The sequence below is a fragment of the Monodelphis domestica genome, chromosome 1 (assembly GCF_027887165.1).
Source record: "Monodelphis domestica isolate mMonDom1 chromosome 1, mMonDom1.pri, whole genome shotgun sequence".
Taxonomy (NCBI): domain Eukaryota; kingdom Metazoa; phylum Chordata; class Mammalia; order Didelphimorphia; family Didelphidae; genus Monodelphis; species Monodelphis domestica.
Window position 1 is genome coordinate 131,951,771 of NC_077227.1, and position 24,864 is coordinate 131,976,634.

A 24,864-nucleotide genomic window follows, 5' to 3' on the forward strand; every position below is an offset into this window, starting at 1 on the left:
CGTCGACCCCTGGTGAACCAGGGCTTTGCTCACCCAGCATGTGAAGACTGTTTCGGCGGAATAGGCAGAAGAAACCAACAAGAAAGTTCAATGGCTGAGATGGCGATGCAGCAAAGCACTGTGGAGTGCTCAGGGGGTGCTGGAGCACAAAAGACAACACGGCCATACAATGCAGCTGAGGAAGTCTCCAGGTGTAACGACTCTTTGTGCCAATGGACCCAGGCTTCCAACGCCGAGAGAGTGGGACTGTCTCTGTGCATCGGCTTTTCCACTTAAATCTCCTTCACGCACAAGTGTCTTTGTGCACACTCATCTATCCATAGATGAAAATGCACAAAGACAATCGTCATCCTCGGTTACCGAGAGACTACTACTATGGATATAATAATAGACTGCCTTAAGCAAATACACATAACGATGCATATTCCTTCTCTGAAATATATATATCACTGTCACTACATATATACATTTTTATAGTCACAGTCTACATAAGTTAAAGCACAAATGAATGTTAAGAGCTATGGCTTTTGGGGGCAGCTGGGTAGCTCAGTGGATTGAGAGTCAGGCCTAGAGATGGGAAGTCCTAGGTTCAAATCTGACCTCAGACACTTCCCAGCTGTGTGATCCCGGGCAAGTCACTTAACCCCCATTGCCTGGTCCTTACCACTCTTCTGCCTTGGAGCCAATACACAGTATTAATTCCAAGATGGAAGGTAAGGGTTTAAAAAAAAAAAGAGATATGGCTTTTGTACAAAAGACATACTAAATTGATATCTTCAAGGCTGAGTTCATGAATTCATGCAAGATTTCAATTTTATCACCTAGACCTATCCATACCAATGCACATACTAAAATCAGCTCAAGGTTTTTAGGAACCTAGATAACCTGAAGTCCATCAACCACCAGTGCTAAGTGGTGAAGTGGTAATAAATCTATATTTAAAACAGTAATACTATTTAGTTGTCTTTTAGAACTAGCAGAAAAGATGGATCGTGTCTAATTTATCTATTTTCTTCAGCTCCTATCAATGAGCTTTATATATAGTAGTTGTATAATGAATGCCCTTTTAAATAATCATATAAATTTAAATGATCATGTAGAAAGTTATAAAGAAGCTTCATTTCTTACCCTAACAAAAATTTTTATTTTAAGCCAAATTCTCTTGTTCCATCAAAATAACAGACATAAAGATACTAGAATAGCTTCAATTGTTCCTTTGAAAATTTGATGTACGTGTTTTCTCAATTACCTTCTTTTATCTAACTTAGAAACAGCTACTAAGGTGATAATAAATGAGGTATATAAGTTCTAGTTTAGAACCAAAATTTAGGTAAGGAATTAGTGGTCCCAAAAATTTATTTAAAGTCCAAAATTCTATATAGAATAGGCATAGTGTAGTAGCTGCCAGCCTCTTTTAAAAGCTTAAGTCCTTATATTGTAGGAATAAAAAGGTCATCCTTTTTAGAGGCATGTAGCAAATACTCTTAAAAGGATTAGGGATTGAAATATAGGGAAAGAGGACCCATTAGCTTGTAGATAAAGGAAAGCTCCACAAAGGAAGATCTGGTCTCAGACAAAACTAAAGGAGTAAAGAAAAGGAGGAAAGTAAGGCAAAATATTTTGAAGGCTAATACTCATGGGGTACTAAAACAGACTGATATATCTCCAACTCAGAAAGAAAAGGAAAATTAGAAAAGATAAGATGAAGGGAGTGAGAGAAGAAAAGGATAGGGGAAAACTATCATCTTTTCCAGTTAAATATTAAGCCTCATTTGGGTAATGAGGGGATAAAGAGGGTAAGGACAAAAAAGGTAGAATAAACAACCTTTAAATCCTACTTACCCAGTTCAAACATGAACTAGCTAGTCTCCTTATTTCCCCAATATGGAATGAATCAAACTTGGGTTGGCTCCAATTTCATTGCTGAATTGGTAGTATTATAACTAAGAAAATTACAAAAATAAAATATGGGCTGCCTCAGGGAAAAATATTTTTTTAATGTATATAACTACCCTTTTGAGGGTCACAAGATTTTTCATGTGGCCCTCAAATTGTCCAAATGAAGTCATTTTAAAACAAAAACCCTGTAAGGAGGATAATTCCCAAGTCTTCTGAGATATTCCATTCCAAGAGACTCTTCAAAATCACTTGGCCTTCTCTCCTTGCAAAAAACAAAGACAGCTGGGTCACCAACCTTAGTGTATCTAATATCTAAAATAGTAGAATCAGGAAACTTAACAGCTAGAACAAAGGTTGATCTAGAACTACCTCCTTTTATAGAGGAGAAAAACTGAGCTTTTTCTGGGAACAATAGTCAATGACTTGCCTAAGGTTGTAAAGCTAGTTAATAATATAAAGTTAATACAAGGTCCAAAGAATTTAAAGCTTGACCAGATCTTAAAAATCATCTAGAGAGAGCTAGGTGTTATAAGGAGGAAAAGAAAAGAAAAGGCTTATAAACAGAGAGTAGACAGGAGAATTTGTAAAGAGGACTTGCCATATGTCACAGAACTGTAAGGACTCTATTCTAGAGTGTGGGGAAGATATAATAATGGACACAGTGAGACAGTTGGGGCTGTTTGGTTCCTGTCCCTGGGAGAACTGGAAGTAGTAACTTCCTGTGGCTTATTCCTGTCTCAGCCAAGTGGGAGTTTGTCTACCTTTCCTCAGTGGAGCTGAAGCTATGCATCCTGTTGTCCTGGTATCCTATTGTTGAGATCCTATCAACTCTGTTTCCTAATTTTACCATCTAACTGTGTTCCTGAGTTCTGAGTGTGAGTCCCCACTGCTGTGAAGAGAAACTGCCAGCAAGCCAGTAGACTGTCTGTGAGAAAGGCCTGAAGCCATCTTGGGCCCAGGCTGAAAGAGGGCTGAACTCACCAACAGTTAAAAGATACTACTCTGAGGAACTATAAACTTATCCAATTGTAATTTGGGAGGATTAGTTAGGTCAGTTAGTTATATAGAGTTGGATTTCATAGACAGAGAGTGTAATAAATAGGCAGTTGGATGATAAGAAGACAGGTCCTTGGAAAGGTGGGAGGAATATCCAGAACTCGAGAAGTTTTAAGGAAAGAAAATAGAAACAGGATAGAAGTTTTGGATCCCGAGAAGGGTGTGAAAGAGCCGGCTTTAGAGATGTAAATAAACGAGTCAGTAATCAATTATTGATATTCGGGAGCCACAGCCTGCTCCAACCACTGGACTTTACTATTCAGGCTATTCCCATCCAATGATCCCAATTTAACACTGCACTGGTCAGAGGATAATGCTAGCTCAGTAGGAAAGGAGATTAGAAACTAAAGGAGTTAGATTAGCATTGGAAAAGAGAGACAGGAAGGCCTGACTGAAGGGCCAGGCCTCAAGGAGAAAAATAGAGAGGAGAGAGAAAGGGGAGAAGTTGCTCCTTTGTAAACCTGTCGATGTCCTCCAAGTGGCCGATGTCCTCCAAGTGGCCGAGCTGGCTGCGACCTGTTCCTTTTATTCTCTTTGATATACAAATGAGCTCAATACATATTGATCAGTTACATGATGCCTCAATACATATGGATGAGTTACATAGTGTATTGCCATTGGATAATTGCAAATTATGACAAGGTGAAGGTGGGGTTATTTTCCTCAGGTGAGTGAGACAGGAGGAAGCAAGGTTTAGCGCGCCTAACCTCAGCCACGCTGGGAATAGAGCCCATTGCCATGTGCTCACTCACAATCCTTATCTCTCCATAATACCTATGGGCTGGACTGCTACAACTAGGGATTCCTTTGTTCCTAGTCCTCCCATAGTCCTCAATTTGAATAATAATAAACCCTATCTTTGACATTTCTAAACCTTGGTCTAAGAATCAGACAGTGTTTTTGGTCCTGAAGGGCCAGCTGGCCCTATTCCCAATTAGGTGAATCAAGTAACCATCAAGCCTTGATACACCAGGTCTACAAACTCAACATTAATATTACTCAGCATATTTCAGTGGGAAAGAGTGCAGCATATATAACTAGCTTAAAGTAAATTTTATACAAATTGGTATTAAGGAAGATGAATCACGGAATCTCCAAGTTATGAGAGACTCATAATACTATTTAGCCTAACACATATATGAACAAAAATCCTCTCTACAACATCCCTAATAAGTAGTTAGCCAGACTGCTTGAAGATAAGTATAAAGGAAAACTCAACATATCACTGGGAAGGTAAAGATGGATCTTGATTATGTCATTCAATACACTCTTCCAGTCTATCCTAGTTTCATGTCATCTAATATATCTGATAAGCATCCATCTCTACCCTCATCCAAATCCTTACTACAAAACAAAAGTAGCTCGGGACCAAGTACAAATCCTTGGGCCAATCTTTTATTCAGCATTAACCCTATAATTATTTAGTACCCAGTCAATCCACTTGTCATAAATAAATCCAATATACCCTCTACAAGATCTCTCCATCTTATCTACAACAACACATGTGCCTCTGTCAAATAGTTCCCTAAAATCTGCAATGTGTCTGCAGTATTTTCTTAATCAGTCAATTTAATAACCCTATCAGAAAATGGGGGAGGGGGGGGGATTGGTTACTAGGTCAGTATAATCAGAAAGATTTCAATTAAGAACCAAAATGGCTATGTCAAGATTACCATTTCACCTTTAAAATACTCTTAAGTCATCATTTTAGTAATAGAATTAAGCCAAATATAAATAAGCACCACCTAAATCTGCAGCTTCCATTCCCCTTTTGGGAGAAGGGAGGAGTTGAAATATTTGACCTTTTCCAGTCTTGTGGCACCTCTCTCTTTATACATAATCTTTTCAGATTTATAGACAATGGCTCAGCTAACATTTTAATTTCTTCAGTAATCTGAGAAATAGTTTTTTTCTGGCCTGATATATTTAAACTCTTTAAAGACAGTTCAGTACCTTTTTTTTTAACCATTTTCTCTGTTACATCATGTTTCAAGTTCTTATTAATCATTATTGTTATTTCTTTCTCACTTCAGAAATCATTCTCCTTGTCAGAAAAAAGAGTGAAGAACTGAATAGTTCTGCTTTTTGCTATACATTTTCATCATCCCATCCTCACCTACCCCTTCTTTGATATTGCTTTTATCCCTAATATAGATCTTTTTAAATGTACATTTTGTAATCTTTGACATGTATGGTCAGCTTCAATACATTCTGAGCATTAGTGTTCTTAACATTATTCTATCAAAAACTATCCAATTGTTTTTTTTTTCTTTTTAGTTTCCCATTATGTATCTTTGTTTCTACCTTCTATTAAAGTATGTCCTCTGAAAATCTAACTTGGGCAATGAGTTCTCTGTGCATCCACATCTATCTCTTTCTCTTTCAGCAGTACTGTTTCAATTTGTCATTTTCAGAATTTCATTCTCAAGGAATTCCCATTCTTTCTCATTGGGAATTCCCCAGTACAAAACATAGGCCAAAGAATTCTATCTTTTCTCTAAATTCTGAAAGTATAAGGATGCATGTCAGATCACACTGAAATTTCTTTTCCTTTGTTATAATGAAATATAAAGTACAATGACACAACCGAACAGATAACATCCACAATGAAAGAACTTTAGAACTCATCTCATTTAATTTAATGCCCTTATTAAACACATGAGAAACAGGACCACTGGAGTCAAATAACCTATTTGGGATGATAGAACCACATCAAGTTATCAGCAGAACCAAGATAAGCCCAGGGAACTTGCCACCTAGTCCAGGGCCCTATCTACTACATCATATAGAAGCTTTTAATTGAGCAATTAGTCTACAATCACGGGAACATGAAAAACTCCAGAATATATACAAATATGTAAATTCACCCTAATGAAAGTTTTATTCCATTACAAATACTTTACAAATTCAATGGTGATTAATAAATTACATGTTGTCCCCTTATGCAAAAAGTTACTAATGATATTCTTTTAAATGCCAGTGCCTTCTTTTGGTTCTCATCCTATTTGAATTTTAGAGTCTGATGTTGCTAACCAACCCTTCCCTCTTGAAATACTCCCCTTCCTTTCATTTTATGACACTATACTGCTTCTTTCCTATCTATATGGTTCTTTAGTCATCTTTGATGGCTCTGCTACATTCTTCCACTTTAAGTAGCAGTATACTGGAGAATCCATTCCTTGGCCTTTTGTTTTTTTCACTTCACATTCTACCTCTTATAAATTTTGTGAGCTTCAATTCAACAGCTAAATGTCATTTTTATTAAAAATTCTTTATCTCTATATTCCTAGTAGGCCTCTCAAACTCAGCCTGTCTTGATCTATGTATCTATCTATCTTTATATTCCTTTTGGTCTATCTCTCTCTCTCAAAAACCAAAAGTTAAATTCTGGTGCTATATAAGTTACTTAATATGTCTCTGATTCAGTCTCCTCTTCTCTAAAATCAGGATGATAATATTTATTCTACATACTTCTCAGGACTGCTAAGGGGAAAGCACTTTTTTAAGCTAAAAGGCACTCCCTAATATCCCTAAGATAAAATCCAAATCCTTCTATTTGGCATTTAAAGCCTTTCACAATCTGACCCCAGCCTATTTTTCTAAGCTGATTAACATTTCTTTTTCTTTCATATACCCTAAATGCCCAAAAGGAAGGCCATGGTTAAATAAATTATTAAGTAATACAATGGAATACTTTCTTGAAATTTAGAGCAATAGATATATAGTATACAAATAAACTTGGAAAAAGTAACCCTAAAACAAGACAAAGAAAAAAAATTGAAAATTAAAAAGTCGAACCAGAAGAATGAAATATAAACTAATAATGCTCCTCTAAGAGGGAAAGTGAATAAAATGGACAAATAAAAAAATCTTGATGATGACTAAGAGTGACTGGAAAAATATTATGCATTTAAATAATTAGCTTAATTGCAAATTGCTATGAAGCAGGTTCAGTTGATTATTAATGATCAATGTTAGTTTAATTTTTTTAATTAAAATTAAGATATTAAAGTAGCATTTTAGATAAGTAGGTTATTAAACAAAGAATCTCAATTTAAAAGAAGCACAACCAAAAAGGCAAGTTTTTAGATAGACTTCCAGACAGGACCACATGCCTTGCTTGATCCTATTAGTCCTCACCATTCAAAGATGTGTCTGTTCCTAGCACATTCCATTCTTCTGGAAGTTTGAGGTGTCGGAATGCCAGTGCTACCTTCTCATCTAGAATATTGACATCCCCAGAGGGTGGTCCTGATCTGTCCAAAAACCTGGTGAAGTTCAGAGCCTGTTGGTTTCCAGCACTGGTTGCCAGGAATTGGGCTGCATCATATACTTCATCCTGGATAAAGCGAAAATCTTCTTCAGCCACCACAAAAACAGGGAAACCCTCTTTGGAAGCACAGAGCAGAACTTTCACTGTCTCACAGCAGTCATGACCTGCCAAAAACACACCAGACCCAAAAACAGAATTAGAAGGCTTAATAGAGGACTCTGAAACACATGACATATAGGTTATGCCATCAATAGTCAATTTCTCTCAAGAATAGTTAAATTAGAAAACAGAGCATAATACACTACTAGACAAAAAAGTACTCAAATGACTGTACTTTTGAATGAATAAACAATTCATTCAGTCTTTTATGATAAAGTCTTGAAGACCATCTTACTTAATATCACTTAATCATAAAATGAATGATAATAACAATAATTACAATCCTAACAATGAGAATGAAATACCAGTAATGGGAAGAAAAAGAAACACTAATCCATTAACATTTCCGAACAATATTTTTAAGAGATGCCACCAAAGGAAATACAATCTCCAACTTGCTGTGGAAAGAAAAACTGAATGAAGCTTTGGCATTTATGCCACTGAGGTGGAGGAGACAGCAGTTGAAATGTTTAAGTGAAACTGATAAGACAGCGATGACAGTTGGTGGGGGAGGGGTGACTGGGAGAGTGACAAGTTGCTCTCGAGGTCTCTCTTTCCTAGCACTCGGATGGAAGGAGAGCTCTCTCTCTATCTCTGGATAAAAATACCTCTATTCCTGGATTTTCCCAACTGTGTGCTCTACCTGGATTCCTGTGATTGTGTCACTGAAAAAAAAGGATTTTAGGGGAGTGGTTTGAATTGTAAGGCCGGTCTTTGGGGTGTCAGCCTGAAGAGACAGACCCAACCAGCTCTGAAAGTCAGAACCTTTTCTTCCTCTTGCTCTCTACTGCTAAAGACTTTGAAATTAAGAAGCTTGTCCCTCAGAAGGGTCCATGCTTACCTGCTCTGGGGTATTTTCAATATTCAATTAATAGAGAAGACATCCACTCAGGCTATCAGAGTTGGCCCACTTCTCAGAAACCCCATTTTTCACAGACAGCCTCTCCGCAGGGTTGTCTCTCTCATTTTACCTCACCAGCAGCCATATTCCCTCTATCCCTTCAACTTCTCCATTCCCTGTTACAAAATCTTCTTTATCCCCTGTACCTCTTCAATCCTCTACAATTCCTTTAACTATTACATTGCAAAAAAATTAAATCTTTCAAAATAGATATATCTAGTGTGGAAATATAAAAATCCTATGGGAAAAGGATGGAGGTGGGGTTATATCTCCCATCATCCTGTTTGCTGCTCTGCTTGTTCTAAGCATGCTATCATCAATAAATCTATATTATATGAGCTTGAATTCTAATATATTTATTCAACTACCTAAGGAAATCGATTTATCTATCTATATAACAGTTCAAGGCAGCTAGGTGGTACAGTAGATAGAATGTCAGGCCTAAACTCAGAGTTCACATTAGGCCTCAGATCTTTACTAGCTGTGTGACCCAGGGAAAATTACTTAACCCTCAGTTTGCCTCAGTTTCTAATCTGTAAAATGAACTGGAAAGGGAAATGGCAAACCACTTCAGTATCTTTACCAATAAAACTAAAAAAAGAGGTTATAAAGAGTCAGACATGACTAAAAATAACTAAACAACAAAACAACAAACGTAATCATTCACATAACATTTAATATTAAAAATAGCCAGATAGTATCTTGTTCCAGGACCATTTCTATCTAAATTTTCTCAAAAAAAGAGATGGGGTTAGAGGTGATCAATAATTATAGCATCTCACCTCTCACATTTGTAACAACCTTTAAGGCTTGCAAAAGTACTTTAAATATATTATCACATTTGATCCTCACAACAATCCTTTGACGTGGTGCCATTATTATCTCCATTTTCTAGATAAAGAAATTGATGCTGAGAGAGCTTAAAGTGGCTCACCCATGGTCAAACAACTAGTCTCTGTCTAAGATAGGATTTCAATTTTTCTTGATTTCAAGTCCAACATTCTATCCATTATGTAACACTGTCTCTCATTAGATGTGGTTGCAGAAAGTGTTGGGAAAGTACTTGGTAGCATTCAAATATATGTTAATATTACTCTAATAATCATTATTAATAGCCTTGCATAAAATTATTATAACTATCATCATCATCATAATCAGTCCTGAAGTAAAGGCACCAAAACAAAAGGCTGTTTCAAGCACCATTTCGCTTTATTCTTATCTACCTAAATATATGGACCCCTGTTAAAATATGCATAATATGTGCATAATATAGAATTAATAATTAAGTTTATGGAACAGTGATGGAATCATATGACAATAAGTTCAAAACTCTGTGATGTCAAAATTCAGAATAACCAGATAAGCTCAAAGAAAAGTCAACAACATTTCCCATATCATCTTAAGTGCAACAATGAATGCCTTAAGGAATGTGAGAGTATTTCTAGACTTTCAAGTTCAGAATCATAGTAAAGTACTCCCAATTTCTTGGGGTTCTTCCTTGCCAAGAGAGAATTCTATATTTTTGAGTGACATCTCAATTTAATGTAAGCTCTTTCTCTGTCATCACTAATTATTACTTTAAGAAATAAACTTCTTGGGGGCAGCTGGGTAGCTGAGTGGATTGAGAACCAGGCCTAGAGATGGGAGGTCCTAGGTTCAAATCTGACCTCAGCCACTTCCTGGCTGTGTGACCCTGGGCAAGTCACTTGACCCCCATTACTGTAAAAATAGACTCGAATCCAGGACTTCAATCCCCAGAATTCCTTGCTCCACTTCCCCAGAATGCCCTCTAATCTCACTGAATTCTCACATGGGCCGAGAGCGAGAAGGGGTATTTAAACCTGGTTGTGAATAGGCTCAGTCTCTTTTTACTTCCACTTCGGAGCACACGCGGCTCTCTACTTAGCAGGCAAGATGTGAGTGGTTGTGTCTAGGCCTCTCTCTCTCTCTCTCTCTCTCTCTCTCTCTCTCTCTCTCTCTCTGGCCTAGACACGTGCCTTTCTTACTTGTATATTCTTAGGTTCTCAATCTTAAATAAAACTCTAAAAAAATAATACTCCTTGCAGAGAGAAACTAATTTCTACCTGCCTCAGTTTCCCTAAATTTTAAATCTTTACATTACCTATCCCTTACCATTCTTCTGCCTTGGAGCCAATACACAGTATTGACTTTAAGATGGAAGGTAAGGGTTTTAAAAAAAAGAAAGAAAAAGGAAAGAAAAAAGAAATAAACTTCTTCCTAAAAGTGACAAAAGATTATAAAAAGTCAGGAAAAAAAAAAACCCTTTTGAACTAAATCCACTGTTAGCTATGTCTTTAATACATCTGATGCTAACTACCAATCTGGCACATCTGAGTGAGAACTATCCCCTTTTATTGTTTATAATATAGATTATACGTGTTATAGTTCTAGGCTAAGAGATTCTAATGATAGAAAACAGAATTTACATCATAATGAAAAAATAAGCAATGGAACAAATTAAAATTCTAATGTTTCAGTGCAACACAAGTACAAATAAAGAAAAAGTTGTTGGGGTTTTATTCCACCTGAGTTTTTTGCAGTGGTTTCCATGACCCCTCTAATCCCCCCGGCAGAGACACACATCTAGGGTATTATTGATTTTATTAATCAGTAATTAAAAGCAGAAAATTGTTGCTAAGTTCTTACTTTCTAGAAAAATTAACTCTACTTTGAGTGATAGATAAAATTATAAACTAATAGAATTTCTAGAAGCAATGCATAAAAAGATTTATACTCAGTTCTGCAATAAGAATAAAAACTAATTTGATAGGAGACATCATCAAGAGATACATACAAAGATGAAATAAGCAGGATGACAAATATTACATATAGGGGTGAGAGATAGTAAGAAGGACTGGTAGGTTGTGAATATGAGAGTCTCAGATGATGCTGCCCTCTGCAGATAGGGAAGGTAGGAGATAGAAAAAATTAGCAGGGAAGATAATGAGTTCATTCTGTTTTGGACATATAGAGTTTAAGATGTTTACTGGATATGCAATTTGAGATGTCTGAAAGGCAGTTGGCATTGAAAGACTGGAGGTAAGCAGAGAGACTGGGCAGCATAGGTACATTTGAGAATTAAAGCCATGGGAGTTAATGCAATCACTAAGTGAATTAGTACAAAAGGAGATTGTTTAGAAGAGGGCCCAGGACAAAACCCTGGGGGATACATAGGATATCTAGCAAAGGTATATTGAAAACCTAAAGAAAAGAGGATACCCAGAAGGAGAAAGTAATTGACAGTATTAAAAGCTGAATTTAAGATCCAGAAGAAAGAGAATAAAGGTCATTGGATTTGGCAACTAAGAGATAATTAGTAACTTTGGAGAAAGCAGTTTCAGTGAAATGATAAGGTCAGAAGCCAGATTATATGAGGCTAAGAAAAGAGTAAGAAAAAAGAAAGAAGTTCAAGTAGAAAACTTAAAACAAATTTTTGTTTTATGGCAAATTTTCCCTAAGAAGTACGGGCTCTGAAAAAGTGTGTGATAGATATGGAAGACAAAAAGATTCAAGGAAAAGAATATATGGCAAGGGAAAAAAAAAAAGACAATATCTTCAAAAGATCTCATGAATTCTAAACAAGACAAAATGACTGACCCTGAAAACTGGATTGTCAGACTTTATTTAAAGATAATATAATATCTCCCAGAGTTAAAAAAAAATGATAAATTAAAAAGCTATGTATCACATTTTGAGAAATAATACAAATATATTGCCAAAAAGTTTTGAAAACAATTAGGATGCTGATGAATAGAATCTCAATTTTACTTTAAAAAAAAAGAAAAAAACAGGCAAATAGCATTTTTCATAGGTAAAAATCACTTAGTAAGTAAAACATATCCTTTGACCCAGTGATATGGTATATAGGTCAAGGAGTAAAAAAACTCAGAAGACTTATCTGACCTCAGACAATAAGACACCAGTGCCTCTGGGCAAGACTCTCAACCCTATTGGCTTCAATTTCCTCATCTTTAAATAAACTAGAGAAGAAAATGGCAAATTACTTCAGTATCTTAGCTGAAAAAAATCCAAATGGGGTCATGAAGAGTCAGACAGGACTGAAAAAAGAGTGAGCAATAACAATAATATAACAACATATTTACTGTAGCATTTTGGGAGTTAAGAAAAGACTGGGGAAAAAAAGGTTACTTACTGATGGGAATACCTAAGCAAATTGCAACAAATGAATGTTATAGAATATTAATATTCAATAAGAAATAAAAATAGGCAGAGTTCTGATATAAAGGAAAACCTGTACAAAATGATAGAGAAGGAAAGCCAAATCAAAATATTATTTACAATGAAAATATCAAAGGAAAAAAGTACTAAAAGTTATGAGAATTCAGAACAATAAAATGAACAATCTTGATTGCAAAATACTGATAGTGAAATAGATCTCGTTCAAAATAGACAGGAAGTAGACTTCGGGAAGAGAATAAAGCACATAATGTCATACGTGTTCCTTCTTTATTTCATGAGGAGGCTTTTGGAATATGACAATAATGCTTTTAAAAATCAATAACTATTTAATAAAAATCAATTAGAACTGACATGTGGCAACAGTAATTTGTCATTTATTAACAATATTGTCAGGGGGAATTGGGTGACTCAATGAATTGAGAACTAAGCCTAGGAGGGTTTTCAGTTCAATTTGGTCTCAGACACTTCCTACCTATGTGACCCTGGGCAAGTCACTTAACCCCTCTGTCTAGCCCTTATCTCTTGCCTTGGAACCAATATACAGTACTGATTCTAAGATGGAAGGTAAGGGTTTTTATTTTTTTAATTAAAATTTAGAAAATAATGTCTCATTTACGATGAAGGAAGGCAATTAAAAAAAATTAACACCAATAAATATCATCACCCTACTGATGAGATATTAAAAGAACTTTGGGTACAAACAAGATGGTATACTGAAGTATTCAAATGAAACATAAAAATTCTGCCTTGAAATATTATACTCAATTCCTTAGAAGGGATGTTGTTAATCAAAATATCTACCCACCACCAAGAACAATCATCCTTGTTCTCAGTCATTTCCCTTTCCCACACTTGAACAATGGCATATAACTCAATGCTCATTCATCTAAGTTCTAAAACAAGAAACTCTGAAACTTGTACAAGTCATATTACTATTAAGGGGGAAAAAACACTTGTATTCTTCATTTACACATATTAATTTATGAATTAAAAAAAAAGAACCCTTACCTTGCATCTGAAAATCAATACTAGGTATTGGTTCCAAGACAGAAGATTGGTAAGGATAGGGCAATGGGGGTTAAGTGACATTGTCCAGGGTCACACACCTAGGAAGTATCCAAGGCCACATTTGAACCCAGGACCTCCCATTTCTAGGCCTAACTCTCAATCCATAGGGCCACCTACCTGTCTCCCCTAATTCACTCTTGATGGAGTTTTATTGACTAGTACAATTTTGGATAGATATAGGAAAATATGAACAAGAATCACAATGTATTGAATGAACCTTTTAGACTCCGTAATTCCACAGGCAAGACTTTATATCAAAAAGAAAGGAAAAAGGGGTACCTATTTGTTCAAAATATTCATAGCTGCTCTATTTATAATATCTAAAAATTAGAACCAATCCCAATGTTTAATAACTGGATAAATAAATTATGGGCAAATAAAAATGTTCATATAATACTAAAATAACATATTTGTATAATTATAATAAAAATATATTATCTATGACATTGTTTATATTGTTTGTAATATATTAATATAATGATTTGTTATATAATTAATCATTATTCTATTATTTGTATTGTGTTATAGCACATAAAATAAATAATGGATAAATAAATTATAACATATTAACTTGGCCTGAAGTTTGAAGATTTTTGCCATAGTAATACTGGCTGTTGGATAATGAAGTCTTTCTTTATAGAAATTCCTCAAAGCCATCTGGTAAGTCACAGAATAGCTGTGATCTGTATTAGTAGAAAGCCTCCATTAAAGAAACTATAGTTGTTGTTCAGTCATTTTCAGTCACATCTGACTCTTTGTAACCCCTTTTGGGGTATTCTTGGCAAAGAAACTAGAGTGATTTGTCATTTCCTTTTCCTGTTCATTTTACAGATGAGGAAACTAAGTCACAGGGTTAGCTTCGCCCAGGGTCAGATGGCTAGTGTCTGAAGCAGGATTTGAACTCAAGAAGATGGAGTTTTCTGACCCCAGTCTTGGCACTCTATCTACCTTCACCACTTAGCTAGAAGTTACAACTAAATATGCATTATATCATAAAAAACTATTCCTTTGTTTATTCTACATCATATAGTTTGCACTAGGCAAAAAGTGAAATGAATTGGTCCTCTTCCACACTACAATATATCTCTTGATCAGACCATCTGCATTTTTCTGCCTATTGGTCTCCTTCTCTTTCTGCAAGATCTATCTCAGAATCTTTGCCAATTTCCCCAGTTTTCCCATTCACTTTTCTCATTATCACTTGTTTTGCACACGTCACATCATCAAGCATTTACTAGGCACCGGGCACTGCACTAGACCTAGGGAATAGAAATTCAAGCAGAAAGGCAATCCCTGTTCATTAGTGGCTTTAATTCTATTGTGGGAAGACAACACATAAAAGATAATGAGAAGCAAGGGATGGGGCAGGAGGGATAAGAAAGAAGGAAAATAAATGAGAAAAGCAGTCAGGGGAGGAATGGAGGCATGGTTGGCCTCTGGGTCCTCCATAAAATATAGGTTCTGGGAACAGCCTGCCAGGAAGAGGGGGAGGTTGAAGGGGCTGAGAGGACTTCCCAGATGTAAAGTCAAGGAAGGACAAGGTTAATTTCTCAGAGGAAGAGCTTTCTATGTCATGGTAGACAAAGTCCTGAGTCAAGAGTGAAACCAGAAGAGGAATGCGATGCTAAACAAAAGATTTTAATAACTTCTCTTGGAGCCAATAGAGACCACATTCTAACTTCTGACATTGGAGAATAATAGAATGAGATGGACCTGCAAGTCAGTCAACAAACATTTGTTACCATGGAAATGGACCAAGCACAGTACTAAGTTCTAGGAATACAAATATAAGCAAAAAGAAACAGTTCAGCCCCGAGAAGCTTGCATTCTAATGGGTTAAGAGAAAAAAGGTAGTTCAAGGGGGAAAAAGGAGTAAGGAGAGGAGAAGGTACTCATTGCAGGGACATAATAGAAAACTCCAAATGGGTAAATTCAAATGAGAAATGAAGAGTGGGATGGCCAGGGCATTCTCCTTAGAAGGCAGAGGTGCTAATTGGAAGGAGCCATCCAAATTGTTCTAGAATGATAAAGAGATCTGGGGGATAATATCCAAAGGAATCGAGCCTGCTGGGAATTAAGAAGTGTTCGATAATAGCATCAAGGAGCCAGCAGCAAAATGGGAATAAGAAAAGGAAGTCAAGGAAACAGAAGATGAGAGATACATGCTTAATTTGCTCCCATACCAGTCAAGTAAAACTAAGTGGGTTTGTTTTTTTTTTAATTCGTAGACTATCATTTTTCATCTTAGATCTCTTAGTATTCAGAGTTTAGTGCCTTGGACAGAACAGGTACTCAATAAATGTAGAGTTGAAATTTATGTAACATGAAAAACAGAAACTATCATCTACATAGCAGATAGAGCAAATCATCTTTTTTCAAAAAAACAAAAGATGTACCAGAAAGAACAATGAGTTAAAGAGTTTTCAGAAACACAGTAAATCTGGGTTAATCTATCAATTAACAAACATTTATTAAGTGATTACTGTGTGTTAGGATTTATGCAAAGCACTCAGGCATATAAAGAAACAGTTTTTGATCTCACAAATTTCTTTGATAAAAGTTAAAGAAATTAAAGGAAGTCTAGAAAAAGGCAAGCAAGTTCACTGACCTCTGTTGAAGAAGACTACTTAGTAGAGGTTGGGAACAAAAAGAAAAAAACTAACCTACTGAGGGGATAGCTGGGTGGCTCAGTGGACTGAGAGTCAGGCCCAGAGATGGGAGGTGCTGGGTTCAAATTTGGCCTCAGACATTTCCTAGCTGTGTGACCCTGGGCAAGTCATTTAACCCCCATTGCCTAGCCCTTACCACTCTTATGCCTTAGAACCAATACCCAATATTAATTCTAAGACGGAAGGTAAGGGTTTAAAAAAAAACTTACCTACTAAAAAATATACATAAAGAACCAATATTGAATGTTTTTGTTCTCTTTTGAACCTACACAGGAATATGTTCTGGTTATTCTACAAAAAAGATTTATATACAGTGGGCTCTAGGAGGGAAAAAAAATTTTTAAAGGGAGTTAAAATAAATCTAGTCACTGCTAAAAGGGGATATTAAAAATCATGCCAAAGTCGTATCTGAAAGCATAAGGGATGAATTCAGTTTTAATATTTTAGAAAATGGTCCTAAAATTTCTTTAGAATGTGCTATTGTGCTAGTAAATTATTGCTGCTTTTATTGTATACTTTAGAGTTTTTAAGTTGAAAGAGTTGAATATAGGATAAATTTTAAAAGTTACTGCTAATGATCTCCCTAAAAGATCAAATTTAGTTGAATAAATACCTTTATCTGAATTTGATGGCTGTGTCTATCACTGGATATGTTTAGTAGATAGCAGGAGTTTCCTACAGGCCCTTTATCACTAAGTATAGCACCCATGGAGACAAAATATTATGGGAGATAAACAAAGCCACTGGACACATGAGACATCAATTACTTCATTTCCTATAAATAAACTAAAAGCAGAATACAAACCATCTGAGTTTTTTAAAATGAGAATTATCAATCAATACAAAGAAACCAATTAGTATTAGATTTTAGCACCTATTAATAGGGATCTTGGGCTCATACAATTGATTAATCCAAGCAGAATTCCAGATTAATATTTTGAAAGATTTACATACAGTGGGCTCTAGGGGGAAAAAAATTATACCTTTTATTCCCTCAAAATTACTGGTTGACCCTCCAAACAAACACATGCACAAACACAAACCCACATAAGAAAATGTGGATCTGAGTCTTGGGTCTGAAATAACTATAGGAGAGAATGGGAAAGTCTAAATTTCCAGATCCATGACTCTTAAATCTTTAAACAACAGAATGAATTTTTTAAAAGCACTTATTAACAGTGCTTATGATGAACTAAGAATTCTTTCCTGTGCTAAGTTGTAGGAATATAAATATAGGGATAGGGATAGAAAGCCGAGATGGAACTCCCTATGGTCAAGAAGTTCATCTCATAATTGGGGAGATAACACATCTGAAAGGTTTTAACTGCAAGGTAGATGGTTGTCTCCAGGTCTTTAGGGTACAGTAGTAAAGTAGATGGTAATGTTTCTTCCTTAATGTATTTCCACAAAAATTTCAGAGACATAATATGATATATTTTGAGTAATTGCCCAAATACATGGTACATATATAAATGCTTACTTCCAGAGTAATTGGGATGGGGGAGAGGCAAGAAAGGAAATGAAAGGCAGGCAACAATAGTAATAATCTTATAATAACTCACATTTCTATGCCACATTTTGGCTTAATTTCCTAGAGCCAGTTTTTTGTTGGCAAACTAATGTTAAAAATGTTGACACAGCATGGCCCTCATATTAGGGCATGAAGGACTCCATGTTCTGTTCAGGTTTCCAGAGTGATAAAATACATGATCATTTCCATGTAAATATTGCAAAAAGCTGAACAGATTAATGATTATATGGCAAAAGCAAACTTAGAACTTTAAGACTCCAAATAACTACTGGAGTACTAGAGTTCAAAGTTTGCTTTTTTCCATATAATAGGTTTATTGCCTGGTTTCAAAACTACAATTCAACTTCCTCCAATCCCTCCCATTTCCAAAGCAATTAAACCACTTTTCTACAGAGATTCAATGTTATTATTTTTAATACTTGAGAACAGAGAAACAGATGTTAATGAAAATGGCCATTATAAAACCAGAAGTATTATAAAGGAAGAGATGAACAAGACAATTAGTGGAAATAATCTGCTTTCTGATTAAGACTGATTTGAAGCCTAAAGACTTTCCAAATGTAATATTCATGTTTGTCATCCTTGCACATCTGTTGTGAGGAACAGTGCTGATACTGATAGGTCTAGAAGACATGTGGCCTTTCATTGTAGCTTGGCTTATCAAGACCTAACCAGCAATCATTATTTTTTACTTATTCAAAATACAAAAGTCATTTATCATAGGGCCCTGTTTTTTTCCCCCAAGAAAGAACTATTTGTGTTAGATTTTTTCTAGCACTTTCCTTTTAATTGGCATTAAGAGAAAGACAAGAAAGTAAACAGAAAACCTGGGGCCAATTTTGGACCAACCAATATTTACACGTAAATGTGGCTGCTAGTCAGATTTTAATTACTAAAAGTACAAAAAAAAATGCTTTTAGGTTTACTTGAAATCTTTTCATGAAAATGGCATTTAGGATCTCTCAATCTGTTCTACTTTTCATTTTGAAAACATTTGTTTGCTTTGTCAAAATAATGAGATGTTAGTTACCAAGATTCCATTTCATTTAGTACTAAATAAATAACACCTTGGTCATATTTCTAAACATTGCTCAATAGATACAATGAGATCTTTTACAATTATTCCATTTTTTAGAAAGCTACAACCCAATTATCTATATGAAGGGGGGAAACAGCTATTAGTTAAAACTGGGTTGGGGGGTTTAAATTTGTGGATTTCTTAATATTTTTGTTATTTTAACTAAGAAGAACTGGAATCAAGGTATTTTTCTCCTACCTATCATATCAAGTAAACTAATAATAGTAATAAATGCATTTTTAAAAAACATATATGTTCTCATTTTTCATTTATAAAACTTATGCTTTTTAATAATGTTTCTGAATCAGACATGCAACAAGGTATTTTTAATGTTATCATTTATTATACTACTTATTACCAATTTAATCACTCAGTCTAGTCCCCAAGACCAGGTCAAACATATTTTATAAAAGAAAAATGATTGGGTAGTTTCTCACTATTGCTTTTAAATGGTAAGGCAAACAAGAATAATTTCATTTAAAAAAAATGAAAGAAGACGATTTTATTTCTTTATAAAATGAAGTCATTTCATTTATCAGAAACAAAAGATGGAAAAGGCAAGAATAAAAGATATGAATACAAAATCTTTTTTTTTACTTTTATAATCAAACATTTATCTTTTTATCCTCCGGTGAGGTGGTGGAGGAGATAAAGAAAAGGAAGGGGGAAAAAACAAACTTCTGTAACAAAAGGTTAAGCATAAAAATTTGCACAATGGTCATATCTAAGCATGTATCTAATTAGTAAGCCATCTCTCAAGAACTCTTCATCTTTGACTTTCTAAAATCAATAGTGATCCAATGGATTGATCAGTAGGGGCCTTTAAAAAGAAAATCGAAGATGATCATGAGATAGAAAATCCTAGAGATTAAAAGATTGCAGGTAACCTCAATAAAAACATGGAAAGTTGGGTATGGCTGAAGAGGAAAATAATGAATTCTATTTTGGACACGAGTTTCATATATCTACATGAGTAGATATCTATATGAGTGGAGACAAGCAAGAGTAGATAAAGTTCAGGAAAGAAAAAGAGGGATGTCTATAAGGAAATTTGTATATCATCTTCATAGAGATTAAAGGCATGTGTAAAAGGTTTGTGTGTACTGAATTTACCACCCAGGTAATCTCTAATGTCTCAAAAAAGAAAATTTTGTATTTTGTTTTTCAGTTTAGAAAGTTTAGTTGTTAGTTGGGGAGAGGGAAGTGTGTGGGTGGGAAGTTATGTTGGAGCTTCTTTAATATGATTAATAAAAATTATAGATTTTATGATTAAATATTCAATAAATTTTCAACTTAAAAAATAAAATTACCTGCTTTTATACCTTAATGAAATGTGTTGTATATATCTATGATGGGGATTATAACTGACTACTTTGAAACTAATGAGATCACTGAAACTTTATATATTCTGAAATACATAAAAGGAAATGATTGGCCTGGGAAAGAATGTTCATGGTAATATGCTATTCAAGCTACCACTGCATTCCTAGACAGCAGCTGATAAAATTAATATTGGAACCTATCACAGGAGAAGGTGGTAGTTAGCACATAAATTTGAGAAAGGTAAGAGTGAATTAATAATCTTGTGTGATTACCCAGATATCACCTCAAAATTCAGTTGTGAACAACTTAACCTGACTCCATTTCTCAATGGAAGAAACATTAGTGGGGCTAAATATAGTCTTCTCATTCTACCTCACACATGTTTAGTGATGATATCTTCTATTAGTATTGATCAGTAAGTGTGGGAGGAGGACCGTACTCTATCTTGTGTATAATATCATTTGTAAGTTGTCTCCCCTACTGGAATATGAATTCCTTGAGGGCAAGGACCACATTTTTGTCTTTCTTTTTATAACAAGCATTTAGCATAGAGACTAACATGTAAACAAAAGCTTAACAAAAACTTGTTGACTGGCTGATACATGTAGGGCTAGAAAGGTCCTCAGACCATGTATTCCAACCTTTCATGTTATTGATAAGAAAATTAAGGTCCATGGAAGTTAAATGACTTATCTATAGGCAGTGAAAAACATAGTATTTAAACCTACGTCCTGATCTGAAAGCCAATGCTTTTTTTAAATTCCACTGTTGCTTTGCAAAGCAATATACCAGCTAAGTGTAAACATTATGATTTAAATGGTAGCCTGGATAATAAAAGCAGCTTCCATTTCCACAGAGCTTTAAGATTTACAATGTGTTTTTCTCAGAAAGGCCCTAAGAGGAAAATAAGATGATTACTACCTGACAAATGGCATTCATATGAAAGGGAGTCCCCTAAGGTAGCTTCCAAATGGAATAAACTAGGAACCTATTAAAAACACATACAGACACACACACACACACACGCATGCATGCATGTGCATCACACATGTAAATGCTTATAAGCACAAACTTGAGGTGCCTCAATCTCTATAACGTTTATTAATTACACCATTTAGCACTTTCAATATTACTGGAGCCTAATGGAAAAGGAAGAAGGATCAATTTGAACTCCTCTTTAATCTAATTAGGTTCACCACTTTCATTACTGCACCACTTAGCTAATCCTATTCACATTTTGTATATTTTAATTATAATTATAAAATATAATTTATTATCACTTCCTCATCTTATATTTATTTCACTATCCATAGCATCTAGGACAGTGCCTAACATGAAATAAATATACCCAAGTTTGATGACTGAGTTGTGAATTGTGGGGTACAAGCCTTAATCAATGTGTCTCTATACAAACCTCTTGTGTAATGCATTCTATGAACTCTCCTGCTTTTCATCTTGCACCTTCATGGTTTTGCTAATATTTGATAACATTCAGGCCCAGAGAAGTGATATGGCATAGCAGAAAGATCCCTAGACTTGGACATAGAAGACCTGGGTCTGAGGTCCAACTCTATCCTGTAAACAATGTGAATATCTACAGAGTTCTCCAATTCAAAGAAATCCTAACAACTCCTACGGTCTATGTCTAAGACTATGAATAGATTGGCAGTCACAGAGCCCATGTTAAATCTAGGTGTCCTGATTCCAACAATATCAACAGGTTGTTGACTAAGAGGCTTGAAAGCCTCTGAATGTGGATAGCGTTCTTTCTCCCAAGTCCCTCAGAATTGTCCCACTGGGGAATGGCTGAACAAATTGTGGTATATGTTGGTGATGGAATACCATTGTGCCCAAAGGAATAATGAACTGGAGGGATTCCATGTGAACTGAAATGACTTCCAGGAAAGGATGCAGAATGAAAGGAGCAGAACCAAGAGAACATTATACACAGAGACTGATACAATGTGGCACAATCAAATGTAATGGACTTCTCTACGAGCAGCCTTGCAGTGATCCAGTACAATTCTGAGGGACTTATGAGAAAGAACAACTATCCATATTTAGAGGAAGAATTGTGGGAACAGAAACACAGAAAAAAACAACTGCTTGATCACATGGGTCAATGGGGACATGATTGGGGATAAAGATTCTAAATGATCACCCTAGTGCAAATATCAATAATATGGAAATAGATCTTTATCAATGATACATGTAAAACCCAGTGGAAATGCGCATCAGCTACATGAGGGAGAGGGGGAGGAGGAAGGGGAGGGAAAAGAACATGAATCTTTTAACCATGGAAAAATATTCTAAATTAACTAATTAAATACAATTTTCCAAACTTGAAAAAATAAAAAAATAAAAATAAAAGAGATACACCTGAAACAGAAGACACACATGGAATTTTTAAAAAAGACTGAAACAAAATTTATTATGGGTCAGATGAAGTTAAAAAGGCAGAGGTAGTAATAATGATTTTAGAGAAAGTAAAAGCAAAAAAAGACCTAATCAAAAGAAATAAGCAGGGAAAATATATTTTGCTAAAACACACCATAGATAATGAAGTAATACCAAAAAATTTTACAAGTTTCTCTAATAAAGGCTTCTTTTCTCAAATATAATGGGAATTGGGTCAATTTCATAAAAATAAGACATATTCTCCAATTAATAAATGGTCAAAAGATACAAACAGGCAATTTCCAGGATAAGAAATCAAAGCCAGATATCTTTAGTCAGATGAAAAAATTCTCTATACCACTATTGATCAGAAAAATGCAAATTAAAACAACTCTGAGGTACTATCCCTACCTATCAGAAATGACAGATGTTGGAGAGGATGAGGAAAAATACACTGATAAACCATTAGTGCAGCTATAAATTGGTTCAATAATTCTGGTAAACAATCAGGAACTATTAAAAAGGCTTTACAACTGTGCATACCCCAAATCTGATCTAACAATATAGCAGTACTATTGTACCCCAAAAAGACTGAAGAAAAAGGAAAAGAAACTATTGTTCAAAATTATTTGTAGCAACTCTCTTTGTGGTGGCAAAGAATTAGAAACTAAGAAGGTGCTCATCATTTGAGGAATAGATAAACACAAGTGATGGCATATAATTGTGATGGAGTACTGTGCTATAAGAATGATACAGAATGGTTTCAGAGGAAAAAATGATGATGTATATGAAGTGATGCAAACTAAAATGAGAAGAATGAGATCAGTGTGTATAGTAACAACAATGGTGCAATGATGATCAACTATGAAATATTTGGCTACTCTGATCAATGCAATAATCTGAGATAATTCTAAATGATTTATGATTTTAAAAAGCTACCTACAACCAAAAAGAAAACTGATGAACTCTGAGAGTATAACGAAGTAATTTTCTCTTCTCCTTTTTTTTTTGCTTTTTTTATGATAGATCTAGGATGTTCATATGTTTTGTATTATTTAAAATGTACAATTAATTAATATGCTTTTGCTTGCCTTTTCAGTATGTGGGGAAGGTAAGGAGAGAATTTAGAATTCAAATAAATAATATTTTTAAAAGAATGTACTGGACTAGGTGTTCTCTTAGAACTCTTCACACTCTTATTCTATCATGTTTAAATAAAATTTGCTTATAGTAGGTTTAAGAGGTCTATTTTGTAAGTAAAGGCTAAGTTTTACAACTTCATAAAATAAATTCATGTTCCCTTTGCTACATATTCATAATGATATAAATGCATTTTTATGGTAATTGAAATGTTTAATATACCAACTAAGTAGATTATAAAAATTGGAAGCTAATTGTTACCAACCAAGAGTTAGGGTAAGGTTAGCCAATGTTCCTAGGACAAATTTCTTTCCTTCTTTTAAATCAAATTTTATTGTTATTGTCTGTGTTTACAACATCCACATTTTCCACTAATTTCTACCACCACCATCACTATCTTGTAGAAAGTCATTTCTCATGATAACATTTGAAGAAATGAACTTTCTAAACATATCAAAAGGTCTGATATTGTATGTAATTTACACAGAAGCTCTGGAACAAGGGCAGGGAATAATATCTCATCTCTGGAGTTGTCAGCCTCATTATTCTGTTATGTTCAGTGTTATTCTTTTGTCTTTTCAGTGTACCATTTTCCTGGTTTTGTCACCTTTGGGATTTGTATTAATTCATAAATTTTCTATGCTTGCTAATTTCATTATTTTTTGAAGTACAAATATTTCATTCCCATCCAGTGACTTCTTTAGCCATTCCCCAATTCATGGGCATCTATTTTGTTTTTAGTACTCTGCTACTACAGAAGATATTGCTTGTTGATGTAAATTAGGCCTTTCTTTTATTATCAATCCCCTTGGTGTCTATGCCTAGCAGTAAAATCTGTGGGTAAAAGAAAAGAAACATCCTTCTGTACAATTTCTCTGTACTCTCCCAGATTGTTTTAAAAATGTTTGAACAAATTCACAGCTTCACCAACTAACTTGCCTTTCTGCAACTACTCTACCTGTCTGATCCTCTTTAGTCTCCTTTGCTTCATCTATATCATACCTACTAACTGCAAGTGTTCCTTAGGGCTCAGTCCAGCGCTCTCTTTTCTCTTTATAAGATCTCTCTTTGTGACCTCATCAAGCTTCATGGCTTCATTTATTCTCTCTATATAGACTATTCCCAGATATACATACACATAAACCCATT

General features: G+C 34.8%; 1 protein-coding gene across 9 annotated transcripts in view; it reads right to left on the minus strand.

The window, feature by feature from the left end:
* Positions 1-24,864, minus strand: part of AKAP13 (A-kinase anchoring protein 13) — a 422,215-nt gene that overhangs the window by 202,721 nt on the left and 194,630 nt on the right. For all 9 annotated transcript variants that reach the window (XR_008913836.1, XM_056806779.1, XM_056806775.1 and 6 more), the window contains exon 4: positions 7,096-7,392. Coding sequence is in view for 8 of the 9 variants with exons in the window: in XM_056806779.1 (XP_056662757.1) it covers positions 7,096-7,392 (297 nt within the window). In the remaining variant the exon portion in view is untranslated. The remainder of the gene's footprint in view (positions 1-7,095; positions 7,393-24,864) is intronic.